This window comes from Acartia tonsa, chromosome 6, assembly GCF_053477335.1.
Source record: "Acartia tonsa isolate MP-2025a chromosome 6, ASM5347733v1, whole genome shotgun sequence".
NCBI classification, from domain to species: Eukaryota; Metazoa; Arthropoda; class Copepoda; order Calanoida; family Acartiidae; genus Acartia; species Acartia tonsa.
The window spans coordinates 53,654,611-53,678,840 of record NC_137265.1 but is presented as its reverse complement, the minus strand read 5'-3'; the positions used below and the strand labels follow the sequence as shown (position 1 = coordinate 53,678,840).

The following is a 24,230-nucleotide window of genomic DNA, read 5'->3' as shown; positions in this document are numbered from 1 at the left end:
TGCACACTTTAAAAAAAAAGGGGGAAAGGAGAGGAAGTTAAGTCCCCCTCTTTAGTTATTAAAGAAAAACTTTTTTGCAAGTGTATTTTTTCCAGGGGCGTTTTATTTAGAGAGGGTGAAGGAAGCCTCCCCCAGAATAGTTATAAATATTCCCTGATCCTACAAAAAGCTTCACTATAAAGAAAAAATGTAAAATAGACCAGCAGTTAGCGAGATCATAAGCTACAGATAGACACAAGGTAGATAGATATCTTGTTCCTTTTCTAAATAGATATTGGAAGAGAAAAAACAATAGTACAACTAATATCGGTTATAGTCCCTTTCGTGGCAACGCTCCTTAAGGGTCACAAGCCCTATGTACTTATTTTACTCTTGGCCGCTCTCAGCTGAGCTGCAGCTGTTACCCAGCTGCCATATGGATGGGCCGCCACTATTTTTGGTAGTATTTTTGAGCTCAGCACCCATAAAAACCTACCCCTAGACACGTCACAAGCCCTATATACTCATTCTACTCTTGGCCGCTCCCAGCTGAGCTGCAGCTGTTACCCAGCTGCCATATGAATGGGCAGCCACTATTTTTGGAAGTATTTTTGAGCTCAGCAGCCATAAAAACCTACCCCTAGACACGTCACAAGCCATATCTACCCTTCATACTCTTGGCAGCTCCCAGCCGTTTTTAGCCGTTTAGCAGCTGGCACTAGAAATTTAAAAAATGGTTATTGCTATCATTAACCATGAATTAAACCAAATATATGTTTTTAAAAGTTGATTCCTACGTATTTAATGATGAATTTGCCCTGAAAATAGGCAAAAAACGGCTAAACGACTGAGCTGCCAGCCGCCAGCTGTTACTTTTCCAACTTTTTATTCGATTTAGGGAAAATAGACCTACAAAGGATTACTCATGCAAAATTTCAGATCGAAATTTGAATTCTAAGTGCCATTTAATCACTGATTACGAGATGGTTGCATTAAACCCCCCCCCCCCCTTATATTCGAAAAATTCTGAATAGTTTCTTTTAAGTTATTTCAACATTCTAAGCCTCCGTGTTGATAGAGAGAGGATCCTCATCAAGAGTTTCTTCTTCTTTTATTTCTAGTTTAATATCAGCTTCACCACAATCAACAAAACTGGTAGAAGCAGGAGCTGGAACTGTATTATTAGTAGATCCTAACTTCTTGAGATGTCCAGCTGATTTTTTATGTCTTTTCAGGTCTGAACTTAATTCATAAGAGTATGGCTTATCTCCAAAAGGTGGAACTTTGTCTTTAGTAGATTTTAACTTTTGCTGATGTTTAACTGTTTTATTATGTTTTGATAAGTGTGAACTTGTATTGCAATATGTATTGCACATTTCACAAGAATATGGTTTATCGCCTGTATGTATTCTCTTATGGACAGTTAAAATACTTTGCTTTGAAAAAGCTTTTTTACAAGTATCACAAGTGTATGGCTTCTCTCCTGTATGAATTCTCTTATGAACAGATAGCTCACCATTTGTACAGAAAGTCTTTCCACATGTATCACAAGAGTATGGCTTCTCTCCTGTGTGGATCCTCTTGTGTTTTATTAAATTACATTTCTGTGTAAATGCTTACCACAAAAATCACATTTGAATGGCTTCTCTCCTGTATGAGTCCTCTTATGAACAGTCAGCTCACCATTTGTACAGAAAGTCTTTCCACATGTATCACAAGAGTATGGCTTCTCACCTGTATGGATCCTCTTGTGGTCAGATAGATGACTTAGTCTTGAGAAAGTCTTTTCACATGTATCACAAGAGTATGTTTTCTTTCGTGTATGAATCTTCTTATGGGCAGTTAATGTACCTTGTTGTGAGAAAGCTTTTTCACAGGAATCGCATTTAAATGGCTTCTCTCCTGTATGAATTCTCATATGCTCTGTTAAGTCTCTCTTCATAGAGAATTCCTTACAACAGATATGACACTTGTTCATGGTGGATTATTTATTGTTCTTGCACCTGTAATAAATAATATTTGTGTAGAATTTAAAATAATAATTCCAATCTTCATTATCTTTATAATCCACTCATTTTATGAATTAAAAATTTATTTAAAACTCTCCTCCTTACATCCATATCTTATTTAGTATAGCCACTCTATATGTTGGGTGTGACTGCACAACCCTGTTACATCTAATTCTTATCCCACTTTTTCTTCTATCCACTTACATGTACATGACTATAATATAGTACTTGATCTATTTATGATGTTTTATTCAATGTCATTCTTCAGCTTATATTTATAATACATACTACAGAAAACAAACATCCCAAACCCTAACTGTTTTCTGTAAATAATAATCTTATTACAGAAAACTAATCACTTTTATGACAGACAGATAGTCATCCTACATCTTTAATATTAATATTCTAAAGATTCTACTACATAAATAATATTTGTAATATAGAAATCTAAATTACTTTACTTTGCTAAACTAAAATACACGTTTTTTCCTTCTTTTTATAGTCTTAGAGTCTCAATTCATTTTATATTCAGTCTGAAAATAAATATAATAATGATTTTACAAGTAACACAATTCTATTAATGAGATCTGATTAATTGAATGAAAAAAAATGAGAAATAATAAAAATTAGAAATGGTAGACATACCTTGCTCAATAGGATAGAAAAAAAGAAACAATTTCTATACAATTTAGTTAAAATATATTCAATTTTAAAATTTTATCTCAATTAGTGTTCCTCAATTTTAGGTTAGGGTAAATTGGGTATGTATATGTACAAGGTAGCCCCACAGGGTTAGGGCAACGCAGATTTATGTTTAAACAATAAAGCAAACAAAGTATATAAGATACTAGGTACTTATTTACACATTTTTACAAATAACGTTTTTTTCAAAGAATTAAGATTTTGTTCTTGAAATTGTTTTAGAGAAGCAATATTATTTACACATACTACCTATCAAATCTTAAATACAAACATAAATAAACATAATTAAACACTTTTTAGAATACATTTACAACATATTTTCATTTCTATCTCCTTAAACAAATTCTTCACTCTCAATTCCTTCTTCCTCCTTTATTTCCTCTTTTATAATTACTTCCACACTCTCAGCCTCAATCTTTATAGATATAGGATCCTCATCAAGAGTTTCTTCTCCTTTTATCCCAAGTTTAATATCAGCTTCACCACAATCAACAAAACTGGTAGAAACAGGAGCTGGACCTGTACTCTTGGTAGATTCAAACTTCCTAAGATGTTCAGGTGAACTATTATGTCTTGACAGGGATGAACTTAAGTAATAAGATTTCTGGCATAATAGACAAGAGTATGGCCTTTCTCCTGTACAGAATTGTGGTGAGAAAGCTTTTTCACCTTTATCACCAGAATGTAGCAGTTCTCCTGTATGAATCATTTTATGTATCCTTAAATCACTATTTGAACGGAAAGCTTTCTCACATTTATCACAAGAGTATGACTTATGGGTCCTCTTATGGGTCTTTAACTTACTGTTTGTACAGAAAGTTTTTTCACAAGTATCACAAGAGTATGCCATCTCTCCTGTATGGATCCTCTTGTGTTCAGTTAAATTACCTAGTTGTGAGAAAGTCTTTCCACATGTATCACAGGAGTATGGCTTCTCTCCTGTATGGATCCTCTTATGTGCAGTTAAAATACCTCGTTGTGTGAAAGTCTTATTACATGTATCACAAGAGTGTGGCTTCTCTCCTGTATGGATCCTCATGTGTAATGTCAAACCACTCTTTCTAGAGAATTCCTTGCTACAGATATGACACTTGTTCATGATGGATCTTAATTGTTCTTGTACCTGAAATAAACAATATTTAATGTAATGGTTAAATAGAAATTATTGATTTTTGATCTTATTATTTCATTTTTAAAGCTACTCTATAATTAAGATGTCCTCACATCAGTCACTATGTAGAAATAATTATTAGATGTACTCTATATCCTCTCTCTCTAATCATGTGGAAGCGCCCATTTATATGCAATATACAAGACGCACACAAAATAATGTCTTAGCAATCCATATAAACTATGATAACAATCATGTATTCAAAAATGCTTTTTGTGTTTTGTTATGGACAAAATTAACCTTGTTTATGTTAAAAACTAACTTACTTTGTTTCTGACCTCAAAATTGAAGTTTTATTTCTCCTTTTTTTCAATTGACTTCAGCTTTGTAATCTTCAGTCTATTTATTATTCTGTCTGAAAAAAATTATATGATTATTATTTTACAAATAACACAAGTCTAATAATGAAAGGGGTAGTTGTGAAAATAGTTGAATTTTTTATTCTTATCTAGGTAGCTAATCTGGAGATTAATAGACCAAGATCCTACCTAAGTAAGAATCCATCCATAGACTAGATATAAGAAGAAACCGATATAATAGACCAAGTAGAGAGGCCTCTTATTGATGTTTTAATAGAAATATATATCTAATGAAAATGATGTTGTCCATCTGGATGAATGATTACACTGTGTTGAGTCATGCTATTTTATTTGTCCTTTCGTTAGTTGCACAAAATTAATTTGAACTTGAATTTAGTGAACCACATATTTTTTCTAGTTCAATGGTTTAAACTACATTTTAATGTATTTGAAAGGATTTAAATTTTCTACCCATATTCTACAAAAACATTTAAAAGATTCACTACTTTAAGTAACGCATTAAATGCACTACATGAAGAAAATAACTTGTAAAATTTAAAAAAAAAAAATCAAAGATGGTAAATAAGAATTGTTTTTCATCAAACTTAGAAATGAAAAGTTTGTCTCAAAAAGTAGTCTTAGTATCAATAAAAATTTGCCTGAGATAATATGACAAGAAAGAGCATTAACAAAAATAGACTTGGTGAAGAAATTCATCTCATACCATTCAAAAAAAAAGTTATATTGATTTGATTTCTTATTAAAATAATATATACCTGTTGGTTCAATAAAGAGTTCAATTCAAATAAATCTTTTTTCAAATCATTTCATTTCATTCTTTTGTCTGAAAAATAATAAGTATGTTTCAAGAAACATTAGGAGAAGTAATATTATTTACAAATTACATCAAATCTTAAATACAGACATAATACAGCTCTTGCTAGAAGATGTTTACAATTAATTCGCAATTTAGGTTCATGTATTTATTAAACATTTTCATTTTTATCTACTTAAACAAATTCTTCACTCTCAATTCCTTCTTCCTCTTTTATTTTTTCTTTTATAATTACTTCTACACTCTCAGCCTCCATCTTTATAAAGATAGGATCCTCATCAAGAGTTTCTTCTTCTTTTATCTCAAGTTTTATATCAGCTTCACTACAATCAACAAAACTGGTGGAAGCAGAAGGCGTGACTATATTATATCTAGATTTATGGTTTAAATCATTTTGTTGTGAGGACTTTTCACATGTAAAACAAGTGTATATCTTCTTTCCTGTTTGACTTCTATGCTTGACAATTAACGAACTAGTTGTACGAAAACCTTTTTTACATGTATCACAAGAGTATGGCTTAACCCATTTGTGGGTCCTCTTATGTTGAGTTAACTCACCCTTTGAACGGAAAACCTTTTCACATGTATCACAAGAGTATGGTTTTTCACCTGTATGGATTCTTTTGTGTTTTGTTAAGGAACTATTGACTGAAAATGCCTTTTCACAAAAATCACATTTGAATGGCTTCTCACCTGTATGTGGCACGATTTCTATCTGGGCAGAAGTGGCAGAAACTGCCACAGGTTCGCTTCCAACACAAAGTTGTTTACCACCATAGGTTTGATTCTCTACAGATGCCTAAATCAAAAATAACTCCATGGCTTGAAATGACGCAACACTTTTAAAAATATCTAGATATAGCATATGTTATATATTGAGTAAATTGTTTAAAAGGCAATTTAACAGTAAGGGGGGAGGCGGAAGTGACACTTTTCGAAACCAAAACTAAAAGTCAAAGGAAATCAGTTAAATAAGGAGTTACAGCTCAGATATTTGGCATGGCTGTTGCCGTTTCCCGCCGAATTTTTTTCTGCCTTTTTTCACAATTTTCAATTATCTGAGAGAAACTTTTTTTTCATAAAAATTTCCCATATACTTTCACTTGACACGTAATATTTGACACTTACAATTTATTTTCATATTAACATGTTTGAAAGTGTCACGTGAAAATATAAGGGAAATTTGTATAATTTTTTTTTGTATCTCAGATGATTGAAAATGGTCTAATTTGGCGAATAAAGGCAAAAAAACAAATTCGGCGAGAGCGTCGGTTCGGCCGCCGTTTCTTCATAGTTCCATATGCATTAAAAAGGGGGAGTTTTACAAAATGCATTTCAATTTAAATATAGTGATAGAATTGTCATATCATAAAAAAGTGGTAAAAGAGTTAAGAATCAACATGGAAGTACGAACTTAACTGATATAGGAATCAACCATGCAAAGTTTGAAAAAAATAGGACAATTCTAACATGTATAAATTAACAAAAACAGCTATCCATTACAGATGGACCGACTCTAATTACAAAAAAAGCTTTGCTTTTAAAATAATTACCCATGAGAAATGGTCACTACATAGAAATGAATTAGTGTTAGGTTTCCACTCTGGTCCTCTATCCACAGCCTCTATCCACCTGTATGTGTAATTAGCAGGAAAGTTATGTAATATTACACCATCTCCTGTAGTCTTTCCACATCCAAAGACCGCACATTTTCGAAGCCTAGGCATTGTCTGAAATTATTGTTGAATGAAAGTTAAAATGCATGTCCTGAATCTACATCTTTAAATTCAAAATACATCCCAATAGAAAGTCTTTTCTCTACTCAATAACCTATGGCCTCACTTCAATTCCTAACCCAATTACTAAAGAATGTCCAAAGACCTGTTTTAATTTGTGATATTCTTATAATTCAATGTACCTAATCAAATTTCATTTTCATGTTCTGAAAATATAAAAAATAATCAGGAAATAAAAAAATACAATATGTACAGAAAACAAACAAGAATTACAGATTTACAAAGAGAGATAACTTTAAAATCCGTATTTAATCAATATAAAAATGTAAGAAAATAAATATAAAATGACAAAAATCTTGTTTATATAACAAAGAAAAAAATAGATTGGTAGGTACATTATGTATTGTCTTTTTATTACAACAATTTAATTGATTGATAATTTATCTTTCTTATCAACTGACATTATATCATTTTGTTAATCATATTCAATATTATGTTCGACTATGTCAATATTGTCTATCATTTTCTCATCATAATTCTGTTCAAAAGAAAAAGAATCTGGAAAGAAATCCACCACCCACAGAGAACAACTATTTTAGGTTAGGTTAGGTTATAGGCTAGGGAGCCGAGCGCTGCGGCTAGGCAGGCAAGGGGGCCAAGCGCTGTGGCCAGAGTTCATAGTAATGTCGAATGTGAGGGGGGGGGGGTGAGAGGGTACTCAAATTTTCAAAGTTGAAAAAAATATTTCTATTTCCTGTTTTATAGTTTCTTCAACATTCTCAGCCTCCATTTTACCCTCCAAAGAGAGAGGATCCTCATCAAGAGTTTCTTGTTTTATCTCTAGTTTAACATCAGCTTCACCACAATCAACAAAACTGATAGAAGCAGATAGTGTAACTGTGTTTTTAGTAGTGTCTAACTTTTTGAGATGTCCAGCTGATTTTTATGGTTTGTCAGGTCTGAACTAAAGTAAAAAGATATCTGGCATAATTCACATGAGTATGGCTTGTCTACTGTATGGAACCTTTTATGGACAGTTAACTCACTATTTGTTCGGAAAACATTTTTACAGATTTCACAAGAGAACCTTTTACAAGTGTGGATTCTCTGGTGTACAGTTAGCTCACTATCTGTACGAAATTTTTTTTTACAGATTTTACAAGAGTAAGGTCTTTTAGTGTGGGTTCTCTTATGAACAATTAAATGACCTTGTTGTGAAAAAGTCTTTTCACATGTATCACAAGAGTATTGCTTCTCTCCTGTATGAATCATCTTATGAGCTTATAGCTGTTGATTTGTAAGGAAAGCCTTATCACATGGATCACATTTAAATGGTTTTTCACCTGTATGAATTCTCATATGAACTGTTAAACTACCCTTTGTAGATAATTCCTTGCCGCAGATATGACACTTATTCGTGGTGTATTCTTAATTGTTCTTGAACCTGGAAAGATAATATTTAATGTAATATTTGTGTAGAAATGAAAATAATAATCTCAAGCATTTGCTATTTCATTAATAATTTCAGAGTATATATTTTCTGTATGCTTTTTGATTTTACAATCTCATTAATTATTTTTTTAGTAACAGAGATAACCTATACTTAAGATATGTCCGTATAAAAGTATTCCAGAAACTATCTCCTTCCATCCTTATCTAATGTTATGGACAAAATTATCCTTGTACATTTTAAACTAACTTACTTAAATTTTCTGAACTGAGGCTATGCGTGGTTTTTTCTCTTTATGTTGACTCCAGTTTCAAATCTTATTTCATTTTATTTTTTGTCTGAAAATAAACAAAATTATTATTTTAATAAAGTAACACAAGTCTAATATTGAGATATAACTGAATATAAGTGGTGCCATATTGTTCATTAAATACTTCCCCATGAAATACCAAAGTAAATTAATATTCTTGTATTTAATGCTTGCAATCATCTTTATCAAATGGGAACCTTAAAAATCTTTCTATCTTTTATCACTCAGTCTTATTTATCTATTCAAGTCTAAATTCTGTTTACAAGATGGTTTCTATTTGGAAGGAACAGTTGTATGAAGAGCATTTAACTTGTTTAGGTACTTGGAGTAGTGAACCTTAAAATATTTGTATAGAAAATGATAATTATGGGTTGGCAATAAAGATATTTGAAAGAAAAAATAACTTTTAGCTAGCAGTTTTTAAGTTACATCCAAAAACGTATAATTTGTGATAGTTAAAGATAACATTTCAGTGAAATATTTGAAAACATAAAATACAAGAGTACTGAATAACTTTTAGTATTTCAAAATTGATCACCTCTAAAATGAACTGTATGTTGATTTTGTGAAAATAAGACACATATCTAAGTTTGATGTACCATAAAAGAGAGACTTTCAAATCTAGTTATCTTTGATACTATGTGGTGGAATAATGATGTTTTTTTATATGTATGCCTTGTAAATTTGGTTTGATCATTGAACAGGAATATATATGTAGGACAATAAATTTAAGTTACACAATATTTGTATAATTTTGAAAGAAAGATTTGATCCATTCTTGATAACCTAAGGTCTCACTACAATGCCTAACCCAATAACCACCGAGTGTACAAACCCCATTATCTGTTTTTATTTGTGAAATAACTGAGAATATTTTATTATTCCATACAATCAAATTTCATTTTCTAAATCTGAAAATAATTAAAAAATGTGAGCACACAGCCAATAATCATAAACTATATGTACAGAAATTAAAAAAGAATTACAAGTTTTCACAGGGAGATAACTTTTAAATATGTATTTAAACAGTTTGAAAATGTGTAAGAAAATAAATAGAGTGAAAAAAGTTTTTGCATATATAACAAAAAAAATATAGTAAGTATGTAATACATTGTCTTTATATACACAGCAATTTAATCTTTCTTCTCATATGATATTCTGTAAAAAACAAAACATTCATAGAGTTAATCACATTCAATTTTATGTTCCACAATGTCAACAGAATTTTTATAATCATCATCAGGATTCTGTTCACAAGAAAGAGAGTCTTTATCCTGACTTTCTTCTTCTTCTATTTCCTGTTTAATAATTTCTTCAAGATTCTCAGCCTCCATGTTGATAGAGAGAGGATCCTCATCAAGAGTTTCTTCTGCTTTTATTTCTAGTTTAATAACAGCTTCACCACAATCAACAAAACTGGTAGGAGCAGAAGGTGAAGATCCTATTTTTTTAAGATGTTTAGCTGATTTATAATGTATTTTCAGATTTGAACTCAAGGAAAAATATTTCTGACATAATTGACAAGAGTAAGGCTTCTCTCCTGTATGAATCCTCTTATGGACATTTAAATAACTTTGTCTTGAGAAAGTCTTTTCACATGTATCACAAGAGTATGGCTTCTCTCCTGTATGAATTCTCTTATGGTCATTTAAATGACTTTGTTGCAAGAAAGCCTTTTTACATGTATCACAAGAGTATGGATTTTCTCCTATATGAATCCTCTTATGAACAGTTAATTCACCATTTGTACGGAATTTTTTCTCACATGTAAAACAAGAGTATGGCTTCTCTCCTGTATGGATCCTAATATGAAGAGTTAAAGCACCTTGTTGTGAGAAAGCTTTTTCACACGAATCACATTTGAATGGCTTCTCTCCTGTATGAATTCTCATGTGTCTTCTCAAATCACTCTTTTGAGAGAATTCCTTCAAGCAGATATGACACTTGTTCATGATGGTTTCTTTATTGTTCTTGCACCTGGAAATAAAAAAGTTTAATTTTAAAAATATGAAATAAACAGCTTAACAACCTTGTTAACTTCTTGATAACTAAATTAACAAGATTAGTTTTCATGAGAAAAGATGAATATCTTTCATTCACAGAGACACAAACCTCATAGAATGCCAAATAATTAGCCAAATTGCGCAGATATTGACAGACAGACATTTATTCTATATTACTTTGGCAATGAAAACTCAATTTCTTCATTGAATGACTGGTTATCATTTTAGGATGTTTTTTTTTGCAAAATAAATAAAAATTTATGAGTATACAGTTTTCAAAATAAAATCTTAGTCACCTTTTTTATCCTAGGGACTTATTGGTTCAATGAAGATTACAAGAATTCTACTTTTTCAGTTCATTTTGTTTATCTGAAAAATAATAAGAATAATGTAAGACACAATTAGATGAATATATAATGTTCCCCATTCAATAGGACCAGAATCAAAATAGTAAAATAAAGTTGATACAAAGTTAGATTTTTCAGAAATTGTACAAGAGCATTATACAAGAACTCATACTTTTATTTAGATTATTTAAATTCAATAATAAACAGTAAAAAAACAATATAAACATGATATATATGATACTGATTCTTAAATTATAGGAAAACCTTGCCATAATAGAAAATTTTAAAATTACTTTTGGTGATCAAATTTTACTTTTTTACAGCAATACTTTGAAATAAGATATCTCAGAAAGTATTGGAGCTAGATAAATGTTAGAGACCTTTTTTAGAAAGCTCCTATATCTGTCAATTCAACCGTAATGTGAACAAATTTGCATAATGAACATGAAAGACAAAATAAAAATAAAGGAGGTTAGGTGAAGGTACTCTAAAAATAAAAGTAAAATTTGATCACTAAAAGTAATTTAAAATTTTCTACTATGGGAAGCAACTAATTCAATTAAGTGAAAGCATGTTCTGAACTCACAATAAGGTCACAGTACATCCTGTGTAGTGTGTAAACCGTTTCCACGGTTTTTTTTTCTAACCTAACAAGCCTGCGGGTGGGGTGTGTTATCATATTTTAATTTTATGTTCTACGATATCAAGATAAGGACAGAAAAAAATGTTTTATTAGAAACGGTATTTAATATTCAAATATAATAAATTTTTACAGTATTGTATCAATAAGTATTTCTCAAACTTAGGTTGGGTATGTACAGAGTAGCCCCGCAAGACAACACAAGTTTATGTTTAAAGTTAAACAACAAAGCTAACAAAGTATATAAGATACTACCTATTTACACATTTTTACAAATAACATTTTTTTCAAAGAATTGTGAATTTTTCTTTTAAATTGTTTTTGGAGAAGTAATATTATTTACACATTACATCAAATCTTAAATACAAACTTTTTAAAAGACATTTACAACAAATGCATTTATAAACATTTTTATTTTTTTCTACTTAAACAATTCTTCACTCTCAATTCCTTCTTCCTCCTTTATTTCCTCTTTTATAATTACTTCCACACTCTGAGCCTCATTCTTTATAGATATAGGATCCTCATCAAATGTTTCTTCTTCTATCTTTATATTAGGTTCACAACAAGCAACAAAACTGGTAGAAGCAGAAGGTGCGACAATATTCCAACTTGATTTATGGATCCTCTTGTGCATAGTTAAATGACCTAGTTGAGAGAAAGCCCTGTCATATGTATCACAGGAGTATTTCTTGTAGAATGTAGAATCTTGAGGATCAATATTGTCAGCTCTCAACTGAATAGAGAGAGGATCTTCATCAAATATTTCTTCTTCTTTAATTTCTTCCTTGATATAAACTTCTTCACATTTAATTAAATCAATAGATACAGAAGTTGGAACTGTATCATTACAGGTTTTCATCATTTCTAAATGTTTAGTGGTTTTAAAATGTCTTTTTAAATCTGAATTAGTGGTAAAATCTTTGTTACAAAGTTTACACGAGTATGGCTTCTCACCTGTGTGGATCCTTTTGTGTTTAGTCAAATCACCATTGTGAGAAAATGTTTTTTCACATTGATCACATGAGTATGGCTTCTCACCAGTGTGGATCCTTTTGTGTTTAGTCAAATCACTACTAGTTGCAAATGTCTTTTCACATTGACTACATGAGAATGGTTTTTCACCTGTATGGATCCTTTTATGGACAGTCAATTCAATATTTTGTGAAAATGTCTTTTCACATTGATCACATGAGAATGGTTTCTCTCCTGTATGAACTCTTTTATGTTTGGTCAAATTACTATTACTAGAAAATGTCTTTTCACATTGATCACATGAAAATGGTTTCTCACCTGTATGAACCCTCATATTATCACAAATATCACAGGCATTCATTCTGGTATATCCTCTCTCAATCTACTAAATAAAATTTATATATTCAAACACAAAATTGATATATTCAAACTAAACAAAGTCATATATAATTCTGATATGCCTTAATTTACTTTAAGATCTATTGTTATAGACATACAGACAAAAGTAGAAGGAAAGTAATAAACAAGGATGTTAACATTTATAAAAGCAAATCTGACAAACATAGGATGATTGGTCTTATTATCCCCCCCCCCCCCATCTTCAGGTTATATTAACCTCTCCCATCATCCCCAAGTTTTCGTTTTTATAATTTAAGAATATTTAGCAACTCCTCCTACTTTAACTGAAAAATTACAGTATACTGTTTAAAGGACATACTTACAATTTTAGGATTTGATTATAAAGATGATTTCTTATAATATTGTACCTTGCTGTAATAGAAATCTGTATTCCAAAAATCAGATGAATAGGATAAGTGTAACACATAAAATTTTTATATCAGAAAGGTTAAAAATCAACATGCTTTAAATGGACGTACAGACATGATTATACAGTTGCTACGCTTTCTGAATCGTACCTAAATACACCAAGTTTGAAATTGAAAGGACAATTCTAACATGACTAAACTAATGAAAAGAGCTGACCGTTACGGACTGACGGGAGGACCATAAATATAGAAAATCTTTGCAGTTAAATAATAAATATACAAATACCTTATGATATAAAGTAGATCTGTATAATGGATTGGATATCTCTCTGTTCACTGTGAATGTTAATTACTGACTGACAATGATACAATTATCAACCTAAATCATAAACAATAGTATTATTCGTTAAAATTAACAAAATCTCCGCCCATTTACTTAAATATGATGCTCAACGCGGACTCCTCCCACTTTTAATCAGAAACTGGACAAGCAAATATGATATGGTGTTATTTTCAATAAAGATAATGGCGGCAAATTCAGGGAGGAGGAGACATTGAGATGATTATTACACTAGTCCCCAAGCTTTATAATTACGTTTTCTTTTTCGTTTGACCATCAACTTTGGGTACTATAAATACATTCCGATTAGTAGGGTTGGGCAGGATATCCGGTGAGGCTGGATATCCGGCCATTTTCAATATCCGGCCGGACACCGGATATTGAAACTATCCAGCCGGATATCCGGCAATATAATATTTTACAACAAAAATTTATGTTTTTTTTTATAATAAATGGCTGTAATATTCTTATTATTGAAGCTATAAGAACAATTTTTTTCTGAATATGTTTATCTTTATGTAAATTTTATATTAGAAATCTCAAAACATAAATTTTGGCGGGGGCAGCAGTTCTTGGTAGCTGCCAGCCTCAAACTGGCGGTCGGCATAGAATATGATATGAAATTAAAACAAGATACCCTTGTCCCTTACATCCTTATAATAAAGTAACAGGATGTCTATTTGTCTGTGAGTTCCAAAGGATCTCGCTAACCGCTAAACCGATGTGATTCTTCTTTACACCTTCTCAGAGGTCCTGGGAAGGTTTATTGCTATTTTTGGAGAGCAACAATCCTCCCCAGAGAAATTGCCAAAAACAAAAAATAATTAAAACGCCGTCCTACATTTATTGAATTTTCTTTTGTTTGTAGTACCCAAACTTTTCAACCAATAATATACAGAAGGGTTCATTTTCTTTATTGGGGATGTATTTCAATTTATCGTTCATTGTCTTATCCCTTAAGATCCCTGGATGTTAAACTTTATTAGTACTGTTTAGTAACAACCAGCTGCTTCGCCCCTAGCCATTAGTGGATGGTGGAGGGGGGTTAAAAAAATAGCTTAAAACTACTCCAACACATTTATAAAGTACATTGGATTTCCTATACTTCATATATTGTGATAACCTTTTCTCAAACAGTAAAAATTAATTAAATGTTTTGGTTAAAGTAAAAACCAGAAGACATTTGGACATTTAATTTTTAAGATTGAAAAATTTCTTGAGTAAGTATTTAAGTTTGTAATAGGAATCTTTCACACAAACAGCATGGAATTTGTTTCTCATTAATGTAATTAAAACAAGGATGACAACATCCATAAAAGCGAAGCACTGAAACGGTAGGGCAAACGGACATTGACACTTGTATAGTGTCTGAACTGAATAATCAGAATATAAAAGTATCGAAAGAGTCGAAGCAAAATTGTAAGTAAATTAGTTGAAAAACTGCTTGATACATGATAATGTTTATGGACATACATACATTTTTCAGACTTGATTATAGAGTTGCTTCGCTTATACTATTGTTCTTTGTTGTCCCAGGAATCAATAGACCAAAAATCAGATGAAACGGATAATTAGATCACATAAAAATTCGCTTTTAAAAAGGTATGTTGTGCTAATATTCCGTAAAAAAGTGAGTTTTAAAGCTTAAAACAGTAGAAGAACGATAATATTCACTAAATATGTGTATTCCTTATTGAAAAGATCTATAGAGAAAATTTTTTTTTACAAAAATTTTATCGTTCTACTACTGTTTTTAAGCCTTAAAACTCAAACCTTTTAGCACAAACTACGTCCCCCTTTGTAATAATTTAAAAATTTGATTTTTTCTCAATAATTTTTCTCCTTGTAACTAAATCCTGTTGGAACTCTTTGACTACTGCGAGACAAACTCTGTAGCTTATAAAGATAGTTGCACTACAAAAAAGAGAAATATTGAGTCAGCAAAAAGAGATATTTTGTTCAAATATCTTAAAGTGAAGTGAGTAGCTCACTAATAAAATTAAGAATTAGCTTGTCTCGAAGGGGTTAGTTGTAATTGGAAAATCTAAAAAGATTCCAAATTGTCTGATTCTGAGATCAATGATGAAAACAAATTCTGGCACAATTAATGAAAGTAATCACATTTACCTGATTTATCTTAGCTTTTTATTCTAATAAAGGCTGGAATAATTCTACTCTACTTTAATTTCATTGTTATCCATTATCTGAAAAAAATTAAAAGGTACAAAAAATGATAAGTTTTGATTTACAAAATAGAAAAAAAATATTTTTAACCAAATAATCTTAAATAACCAGCAAGAGTAGAAAAATAATACATACCGATTTTATAAAAATAAAGTAAGGATTCGGGGGGGGGGGGGGGAGTTTTGCCAGTTTTACTTACTCCGTGATTATTAGGCTAGGTATTAATGTTAGACAATATAACCGAAAGATAAAGTTTTATCCAGAATAACCTATGGCCTGGCTTTAATATCAAGTCTAATAATGATGGGGTAAGTAAAAGTGGCAAAACTCCCCTCCCTTTAATATTTACATTAACAACAAAACAATATTTACAAAATTTGGTATTTCACATAAGAAAACAAATTGTTCATCATATTTCAATTTTATGTTCTACGATATCAATAGAATCTTTATCCTCAATTTCTTCTCCTTCTATTTCCTGTTTTATAGTTTCTAAAACATTCTCAGCCTTTAAGTTGACAGAGAGAGGATCTTCATCAAGAATTTCTTCTTCTTTTATTTCTAGTTTAATATTAGCTTCTCCACAATCAACAAAACTGGTAGAAGCAGAAGGTGGAACTGCATTCTTAATAGTTTCTAACTTTTTCAGATGTCCAGCTGTCAAAACTAGTGTAATAAGATTTCTGGCATAATTTACAAGAGTATGGCTTCTCTCCTGTATGGATCCTCTGATGTACAATTAATCCATTTTGTTGTGAGAAGGCAATTTTACATGTATTACAAGAGTATGGCTTCTCTCCTGTATGGATCCTCTTATGAAGAGTTAATGCACTTTGTTGTGAGAAAGATTTTTCGCATGTATCACATTTGAATGGTTTCTCAACTGTATGGATTCTTCTGTGATGTCTCAATCCAGTACTGTTTGAAAACGCCATTTCACATGTATCACAAGAGTATGGCTTCTCTCCTGTATGGATCCTCTTATGAACAGTTAACTGACCATTCGTTGTAAAAGCCTTATCACATGTATCACAAGAGTAAGGCTTCTCTCCTGTATGGATCCTTATATGTTCAGTTAATTGAATTTGTTGTGAGAAAGACTTTTCACATCTAACACATTTAAATGGCTCTTAAAAGGTTCTTGTAAGAGAATTCTTTGCAGCAGATATGACAATGGTTCATGATGGATTATTAATTGTTCTTGCACCTGGAAAATATAATATTTAATGTAATACTAATGTAGATTTAAAGATAATTATTCCAATTATTTATCATTATTTTTGAAGCATTTCATTTTTAATGAATTTAAGATTTATTTAAGATCATGTCCAAAGGCCTTTCAACACTTAGGAAAACTTTGAAAACTTTCTCCTTATATCAATATCTTAACTACCATAGCAACTCTATAATCGTTACCAGTATTTCTGTACATCAAAAATTTAGAATATGTTGATTTTTAACTATTCATATGATTTTTTAAATTATAATTCCTAGGACAATGATGTAGATTGTTGTAAGCAAAGCATCCCTATTATCAAGTATTAAAAATGTAAGTTTATTCTTAAAACTATTTCATCTATTCAAGAAATTTTAGTATATCCAACAATCTGATATTAAATTGCATTGCTTTTTTTCAAACTTGTTTTTATATATGCATAAAAAAATAACTTACTTTGATTTGCTAAACTCAATTTACTTGTCTTTTCTTTATCTTTATGTTTCTACTGATTTTAGTTTTATAATCTGGAGTTTTATTTCATTTTACATTCAGTCTGAAAATAAATTAAATGAGTTATTTACTAACACAATCTTTACCATAAATGGATATTTACATCCCAAGATATTACATGAACAAGAGATAGATCATCAAAAATACTGAGGACATTAGGTTAGAAGAATCTTTTGAATAGCTACATACATCATCTTAAATATAAAAATAGAGTTATTAATATTACATTAAGAATATTACAATATTTACAAACTCATGGTTCATCATATTTCAATTTTATTTTTTACGATATCAATACAATCTTTATCCTCAATTTCTTCTTCTTCTATTTCCTGTTTTAAATTTTCTTCAACATTCTCAGCCTCCATGTTGATAGAGAGAGGATCTTCATCATTAGTTTCTTCTTCTTTTATCTCAAGTTTATCATCAGCTTCACCACAATCAACAAAACTGGTAGAAGTAGAAGGTGAAACTGTATTCTTAGCAGGTACTAACTTCTTTAGATGTTCAGCTGTTACATTATGGAATGACAGTTCTGATCTTAATTTAAAATATTTCTGGCATAATTCACAAGAGTATGGAACAGAAGGTGGAATTGTTTTTTTAGTAGATTCTAACTTCTTAAGATGTTCACCTGATTTTTTATGTTTAGTCAGGCTAGAAGTGGATTTATAGGATTTCTGACATAACTTACAAGAGAATGGCTTCTCACCAGTGTGGGCCCTTTTATGTACAGTTAACGCACTATTTGTACAAAATGATTTTCCACATGTATCACAAGAGTATGGTTTCTCACCAGTGTGGATCCTTCTGTGGCTTGTTAATGCACTGTTTTTTGAAAAATACTTTTCACAAAAATCACATTGGAATTGGTTCTCACCTGTGGGAATCCTTGGTAAAGAATGAATATCAACATGACTGGTAAAGCTGTCATAGTGTGAGAATGTCATATTACATATTTCACATTTGAATGGTTTTCCATCTGTCTGGAGAGAATTCATTGTCAGTACAGATTAGTCAACCTTAAAATTAAACAAATTTAAAAATAGTTATTAAAGAGGTAAAATTATCTACATTACATTTATATTAATATTAAACTTAGAATAGCACTTTTGAAACCTCGTGCATCTGAATCCTAACTTTAGAGAATAAGGCTACATACATACAAACCTTATATAGATTGACTATTTTTTACAGAAAATGGAAAGATATTTTTCTTTAATTGCTTCAACAAAATGACTTGACTTATAATTAAATTCCTAAAAATAGAAGATCTTATGAATACTGAGTCTGATTTTACATGAGTTTTCTCTAGCCTCACATTTCCTAAGAATTACAGAAATTGAATTTTCCACATTGTGCAAATAAGAACTTAAGCTGAACAAACAAAAATTATCATCCTTTACTTATCCCATTGGATCTAAGATTTCCTCAAATAATGGAGGTACCATCCGCAAAAATAGTTAAAAACATTCCCTATACTTAAAAGTAGCTTGGCTGTAAAGGATACCCATATCTTATCGGTTATTAGAGGGATTCTTCGCTACAGACAAAAAAAAATCTTACTTCTTTATATATATGAATTATATCCTAAATACAAACTTTAGAGGAATCTTTTATCTCTAATAACCTATGGCCTCACTTTAATGTCTAACCTAATAAATAAGGAGTGTTTAAATACCTGTTTTTATTTGAGATATTTCTATAATTCCATATAATCAAATTTCATTTTTGTGTTCTGAAAATATAAAAAATAATCAAGAAATAAAATATGATATGTACAGAAAACAAACAAGAATTACAGATTTACACAAAGAGATAGCTTTAAAATTCTTATTTAATCAATTAAAAATATGTAAGAAAATAAATATAAATTGACAAAAGTTCTTGGTTATATAACAAAGAAATAAAATAATGTATTAGGTAAGTAATGTATTGTCTCTTTATTTACAACAATTTAATTTGCTAAAATTAGATCTTTCAATCATATTCAATTTTATGTTCCACAATTTCAATATTATTTATATAACTAGGATTCTGTTCACAAGAAAGAGAATCTTTATCCTGAATTTCTCCATCTATTTCCTGTTTTATAGCTTCTTTTACATTCTCAGTCTCCATGTTGATAGACAGAGGATCTTCATCAAGAGTTTCTTCTTCTTTTATTTCCAGTTTAATATCTGCTTCAACACAAACAACAAAACTGGTAGAAGCAGAAGGTGAATCTGTATTCTTAGTAGATTCTAACATCATGAGATGTGTAACTGAATTATTATGTCTTAACAGTTCTGAATTAGAGCAAACATATATCTTACATAATTCACAAGAGTATGGCTTGTTCCCAATATGGATCATTTTATGGGCAGTTAACTCTCTATTTGTACAGAAAGCTTTTTTACATGTATCACAACAGTTTGGCTTCTCGCCTGTATGGATCATTTTGTGTCTCGTTAAAACACTACTGTCTGAAAATGCCTTATCACAAAAATCACATTTGAATGGCTTCTCTCCTGTATGAATTATCATGTGTCTCGTTAAACTACCCTTTGTAGAATATTCCTTGGAGCAGATATGACAATTGTTCATGATGGATTATTAATTGTTCTTGCACCTGAAATAAATATTATATAATGTAATACTTGTGTAGAAATGGAAATAACAATTTTAAGCCTTAAAAATTATAATAATCATTTTAAATACTGTAAATACTGGTAAAACAGTTTTGGTATATCAGTTACCCTACATATAATTTAAGTGTGTCCGTATGTCTGTCTATGAAAACTAACTCCATACATCTTATTTAGTCTTGCTACTCTATATTTTAGGTGTGTCATACATCTGTCAATATGTAGGTAAAAGTATTCTAGATTACCTTCTAGATGAAGACTCTCTTCTTACATCTAATTCTTAACCAACTTTTTCACTCACAAGTACATGACAAAAGTATTATTACTCAATCTACTTTTGATGTTTAATTCAATGTCACTCTTCAGCTTTTACTTAAAATACATACTTTAGAAAACAAACATCCCAAACCCCAACTGTTTTCTTTAAATTATAATTCTATTACAGAAAACTTGTTAACTTTTATTACAGACAGACAGACATCCTACATCATTACTAAGTTTCCAAAGATTCTGCTACATATAATATTCATATTATGGAAAATTATCTTACTTCACTTTGTAAACTCAAATCACCCGCGTTTTCTTTCTTTTCATAATCTTAAAGTCTCAATTCATTTTATATTCAGTCTGAAATAAAAATAATAATAATTTTACATGTAACACAATTCTAAATAAAAACTTTGGCGTTCAAGAGAAAAAATTATAATTTTTTTATCAATAAGTATTCCTCAAACTTAGGTTAGGATAATTTGGGCATGTACAAGGTTGCCCTGTAAGGTTAGAGCAACGCAGATTTATGTTTAAACAATAAAGCAAACAAAGTATATAAGATACTTCCTATATACACATTATTACAAATAACATTTTTTTTTAAGAATTGTGATTTTTTCTTTAAAATGATTTTTGGAGAAGAAATATCATTTACACATTAAGACATTTACAGCAAATTCGAAAACTAGGTTCATACATTTATCAAACAATTTATTTTTATCTACTTAAATAAATTCTTCACTCTAACTTCCTTCTTCCTCCTTCATTTCCTCTTTTATAATTACTTCCACACTCTCAGCCTCCATCTTTATAGAGAGAGGATCCACATCAAGAGTTCCTTCTTCTTTTATTTCTAGTTTAACATTAGCTTCACCACAATCAACAAAACTGGTAGAAGCAGAAGATTCTGTATTCTTAGTAGTTTCCAACTTGTTGAGATGTCCAGCTGATTTTTTATGCCTTGATAATTCTGTACTAGTTTTATAAGATTTCTGACATAATTCACAAGAGTATAGCTTCTCTCCTGTATGGGTCCTCTTATGATCAGCTAATGAACCAAGTTGTGAGAAAGGCTTTTTACATGTATCACAAGTGTATGGCTTCTCTCCTGTATGGATCCTCTTATGTTTGGAAAGTTTTTTCACATGTATCACAAGAAAAAGGTTTCTCACCTGTGTGGGTCATCTTATGAACAGTTAATTCACCATTTGTACAAAATTCTTTCTCACATGTATCACATGAATATGGTTTTTCTCCTGTATGAATTCTCTTATGTTCAGCTAATGCACCTTGTCGCGAGAATGCCTTTTCACATGTATCACAAGAGTATGGCTTCTCTCCTGTATGGATCCTCTTGTGAACAGTTAACTTATTACTTGTAAGAAAAGCTTTATCACATGTGTCACATTTGATTTGAATGGCTTCTCTCCTGTATGAATTCTCTTATGTACTGTTAAATTGCTTTTTGTAGAGAATTCCTTAGCACAGATATGACACTTGTTCATGATGGATTATTAATTATTCTTGCACCTAGAATAAATATCTAATGTTATACTTTTGTATTTTGTAAGTTTGACACTAGGAAAACTATCTTCTTACATCCATCTTATTTTGTATAGCTACTCTATATGTAGGGTGTGTCCATCACTATGTAGGTTAATGTATATTACAGACATGTTGTCTAATTTTTATTGTTATTGACATGATTATACTTGTACATTTAGCTACTGCATGAAAAGCCCTGTTGCTTATAAAGATAGCTGCACTGTAACAAAAAGAAAAACTGAGTCAGCAAAAAAGAAATTTTACTCAAATATCTTAAAATGAAGTGAGTAGCTCACTAATAAAAGTAAGATATACTTGTGCTACAGGGTTTTTTTGTAAAGAGGAAAATCTAAAAACAAAAATCTCAAATGATTCCAAATTGACTGATTCTAAGAGAAATGATGAAAACAAATTTTGGCACAATTAATGTAAATAATCACATTCACCTGATTTATCTTAGCTAGGGTAAGGCGGGGGAAGTTTCGGTAAGGGGCTATTTTCGGTAATTTCGACCTACCTTCATTAAATGACCTTTTTCTCCATGTTCCTTCCAAATGACAGAAAAAAACATAGAAGCAAATTTATTCTTTATTAAATTGCCTACAAAAAAGTATAAAATGAATTTTTTGTGAGATGAATATTAGGGGAACTTATTGGGTCTCAAAGTCGGACGAATTTTTTTTTTTTTTTTAATTTTTTAGTAGGTGTGTATCGACGTACACAAAAATTGGTAAGACCTAGAGCTGATCCGTAAAAACCTTTTGAACTAAGAATTGCCCGCTCTTTCCAAATCCGTTGAGAGCTTTAAAATCGGGTTAATATTTTTTTCAAAAATGACCAAAGTTGGCGCCGGGGGAAATTTCGGTAATTTCCAAAAATAATTTACTATATGTATTTCACTAACCTAACCTTAATTTTCTCAGGAACCATATGACCAATAGAGATGATTTCTTAAACTTAAGCTTTTATGCTTATAAACTACCTTCTAGTTTAGAAGTCACCCCCTTGCCGCCAACCCCTAGCCCTCCGGGGCTCAAAAAAACCTAAAATTTAACTTAACCTTATTTTTCTCAGGAACCGTTTGACCAATAGAGAAAATTTCTTAAACTTAAGCTTTTATGCTTATAAACTACTTTCTAGTTTAGAGATCACCCCCCCTGCCACCAACTCCTAGCCCTCTGGGGCTCAAAAAAACCTAAAAATGAACCTAACCTTAATTTTCTCAGGAACCATTTGACCAATTGAGATGATTTCTTAAACTTAAGCTTTTATACTTATAAACTAAGTTAAAGTTTAGAAGTTGCCCCCCTGCCGCCAACCCCTAGCCCCCCGGGGCTCAAAAAACCCTTAAAATGAACCTAACCTTAATTTTTTCAGAAACTATTTGACCAGTAGAGATGATTTCTTAAACTTTAGCATTTATGCTTATAAACTAACTTCTAGATTAGAAGTCACCCCCTTGCCCCCAACCCCTAGCCCTCCGGGGCTCAAAAAACCCTAAAATGAACCTAACTTTAATTTTCTCAGGAACCATTTGACCAATAGATATGATTTCTTAAACTTAAGCTTTTATTCTTTTAAGCTACCTGCTAGTTTAGAAGTCACCCTCCCCCCCCCAGCCAACACCTAGCCCTCCGGGGCTCAAATAAAATTTAAAATTGAACCTAACCTAAATTTTCTCAGGAACTATTTGACCAAGAGAGATGATTTCTTATACTTAAGCTTTCATGCTTATAAACTAACTTCTAGATTAGAAGTCACCCCACTGCCGCTAACCCCTAACCCTCCGGGGCTCAAAATTTAAATAAGAAATTTTGGATCATGGAAAGAAAACAAAGTCATTCCTTAATTAGGACAGAAGTCACCTTCCTAGGAAGGACATAAGTAGCTTCCCTTATGTGAGAATTTGTTAGATGAAGGGCATAACTTGTCTCCCTTAACAAAGATTTTGCAAGAGGAAGGACATAAGTAGCCTCCCTTCACCACACAAAACCTAGCTTTTTGGTCCTTCACATAGCAAATTCTTGCAAAACATAGCATTTATGTCCTTCACATAGCAAATTCTTGCAAAACATAGCAAATTCTTGCAAAACATAGCAAATTCTTGCAAAACATAGCAAATTCTTGCAAAACATAGCAAATTCTTGCAAAACATAGCATTTATGTCCTTCACATAGCAAATTCTTGCAAAACATAGCAAATTCTTGCAAAACATAGCATTTATGTCCTTCACATAGCAAATTCTTGCAAAACATAGCAAATTCTTGCAAAACATAGCAAATTCTTGCAAAACATAGCAAATTCTTGCAAAA

General features: G+C 30.9%; 3 protein-coding genes and 2 long non-coding RNA genes across 8 annotated transcripts in view; all 5 read right to left on the bottom strand.

Moving 5' to 3' along the window:
* Window positions 1–2,520: 2,520 nt before the first annotated feature.
* Window positions 2,521–24,230, bottom strand: part of LOC145322952 (uncharacterized) — a 30,411-nt gene continuing 8,701 nt past the window's right edge. For 2 of the 4 annotated variants that reach the window (XM_080165347.1, XM_080165346.1), the window contains 2 exons: window positions 4,128–4,216; window positions 2,521–3,813 (listed from right to left, as the gene is read on the bottom strand). Coding sequence is in view for 3 of the 4 variants with exons in the window: in XM_080165346.1 (XP_080021472.1) it covers window positions 3,025–3,789 (765 nt within the window). In the remaining variant the exon portion in view is untranslated. Of the gene's footprint in view, window positions 3,814–4,127; window positions 4,217–4,936; window positions 5,795–6,548; window positions 6,931–24,230 lie in introns of those variants that run through there. The other 2 variants (XM_080165343.1, XM_080165344.1) reach the window with 2 other exon arrangements.
* LOC145322954 (uncharacterized) lies at window positions 7,438–8,813 on the bottom strand. The gene is made up of 2 exons (XR_013880848.1): window positions 8,435–8,813; window positions 7,438–8,175 (listed from the first exon to the last, which is right to left on the bottom strand). It is a non-coding gene; the product is annotated as an uncharacterized LOC145322954 (long non-coding RNA).
* LOC145322953 (uncharacterized) lies at window positions 9,402–10,866 on the bottom strand. Its single transcript, XM_080165348.1, has 2 exons — window positions 10,791–10,866; window positions 9,402–10,468 (listed from the first exon to the last, which is right to left on the bottom strand). Exon 2 carries the CDS (start codon window positions 10,441–10,443, stop codon window positions 9,676–9,678), a length of 768 nt encoding a protein of 255 aa, XP_080021474.1. The 5' UTR covers window positions 10,444–10,468; window positions 10,791–10,866; the 3' UTR covers window positions 9,402–9,675.
* LOC145322948 (uncharacterized) lies at window positions 10,984–15,769 on the bottom strand. Its single transcript, XM_080165340.1, has 3 exons — window positions 15,691–15,769; window positions 13,510–13,602; window positions 10,984–12,841 (listed from the first exon to the last, which is right to left on the bottom strand). Exon 3 carries the CDS (start codon window positions 12,815–12,817, stop codon window positions 11,903–11,905), a length of 915 nt encoding a protein of 304 aa, XP_080021466.1. The 5' UTR covers window positions 12,818–12,841; window positions 13,510–13,602; window positions 15,691–15,769; the 3' UTR covers window positions 10,984–11,902.
* Window positions 15,930–19,216, bottom strand: LOC145323432 (uncharacterized). The gene is made up of 3 exons (XR_013880974.1): window positions 19,158–19,216; window positions 17,420–18,498; window positions 15,930–16,954 (listed from the first exon to the last, which is right to left on the bottom strand). It is a non-coding gene; the product is annotated as an uncharacterized LOC145323432 (long non-coding RNA).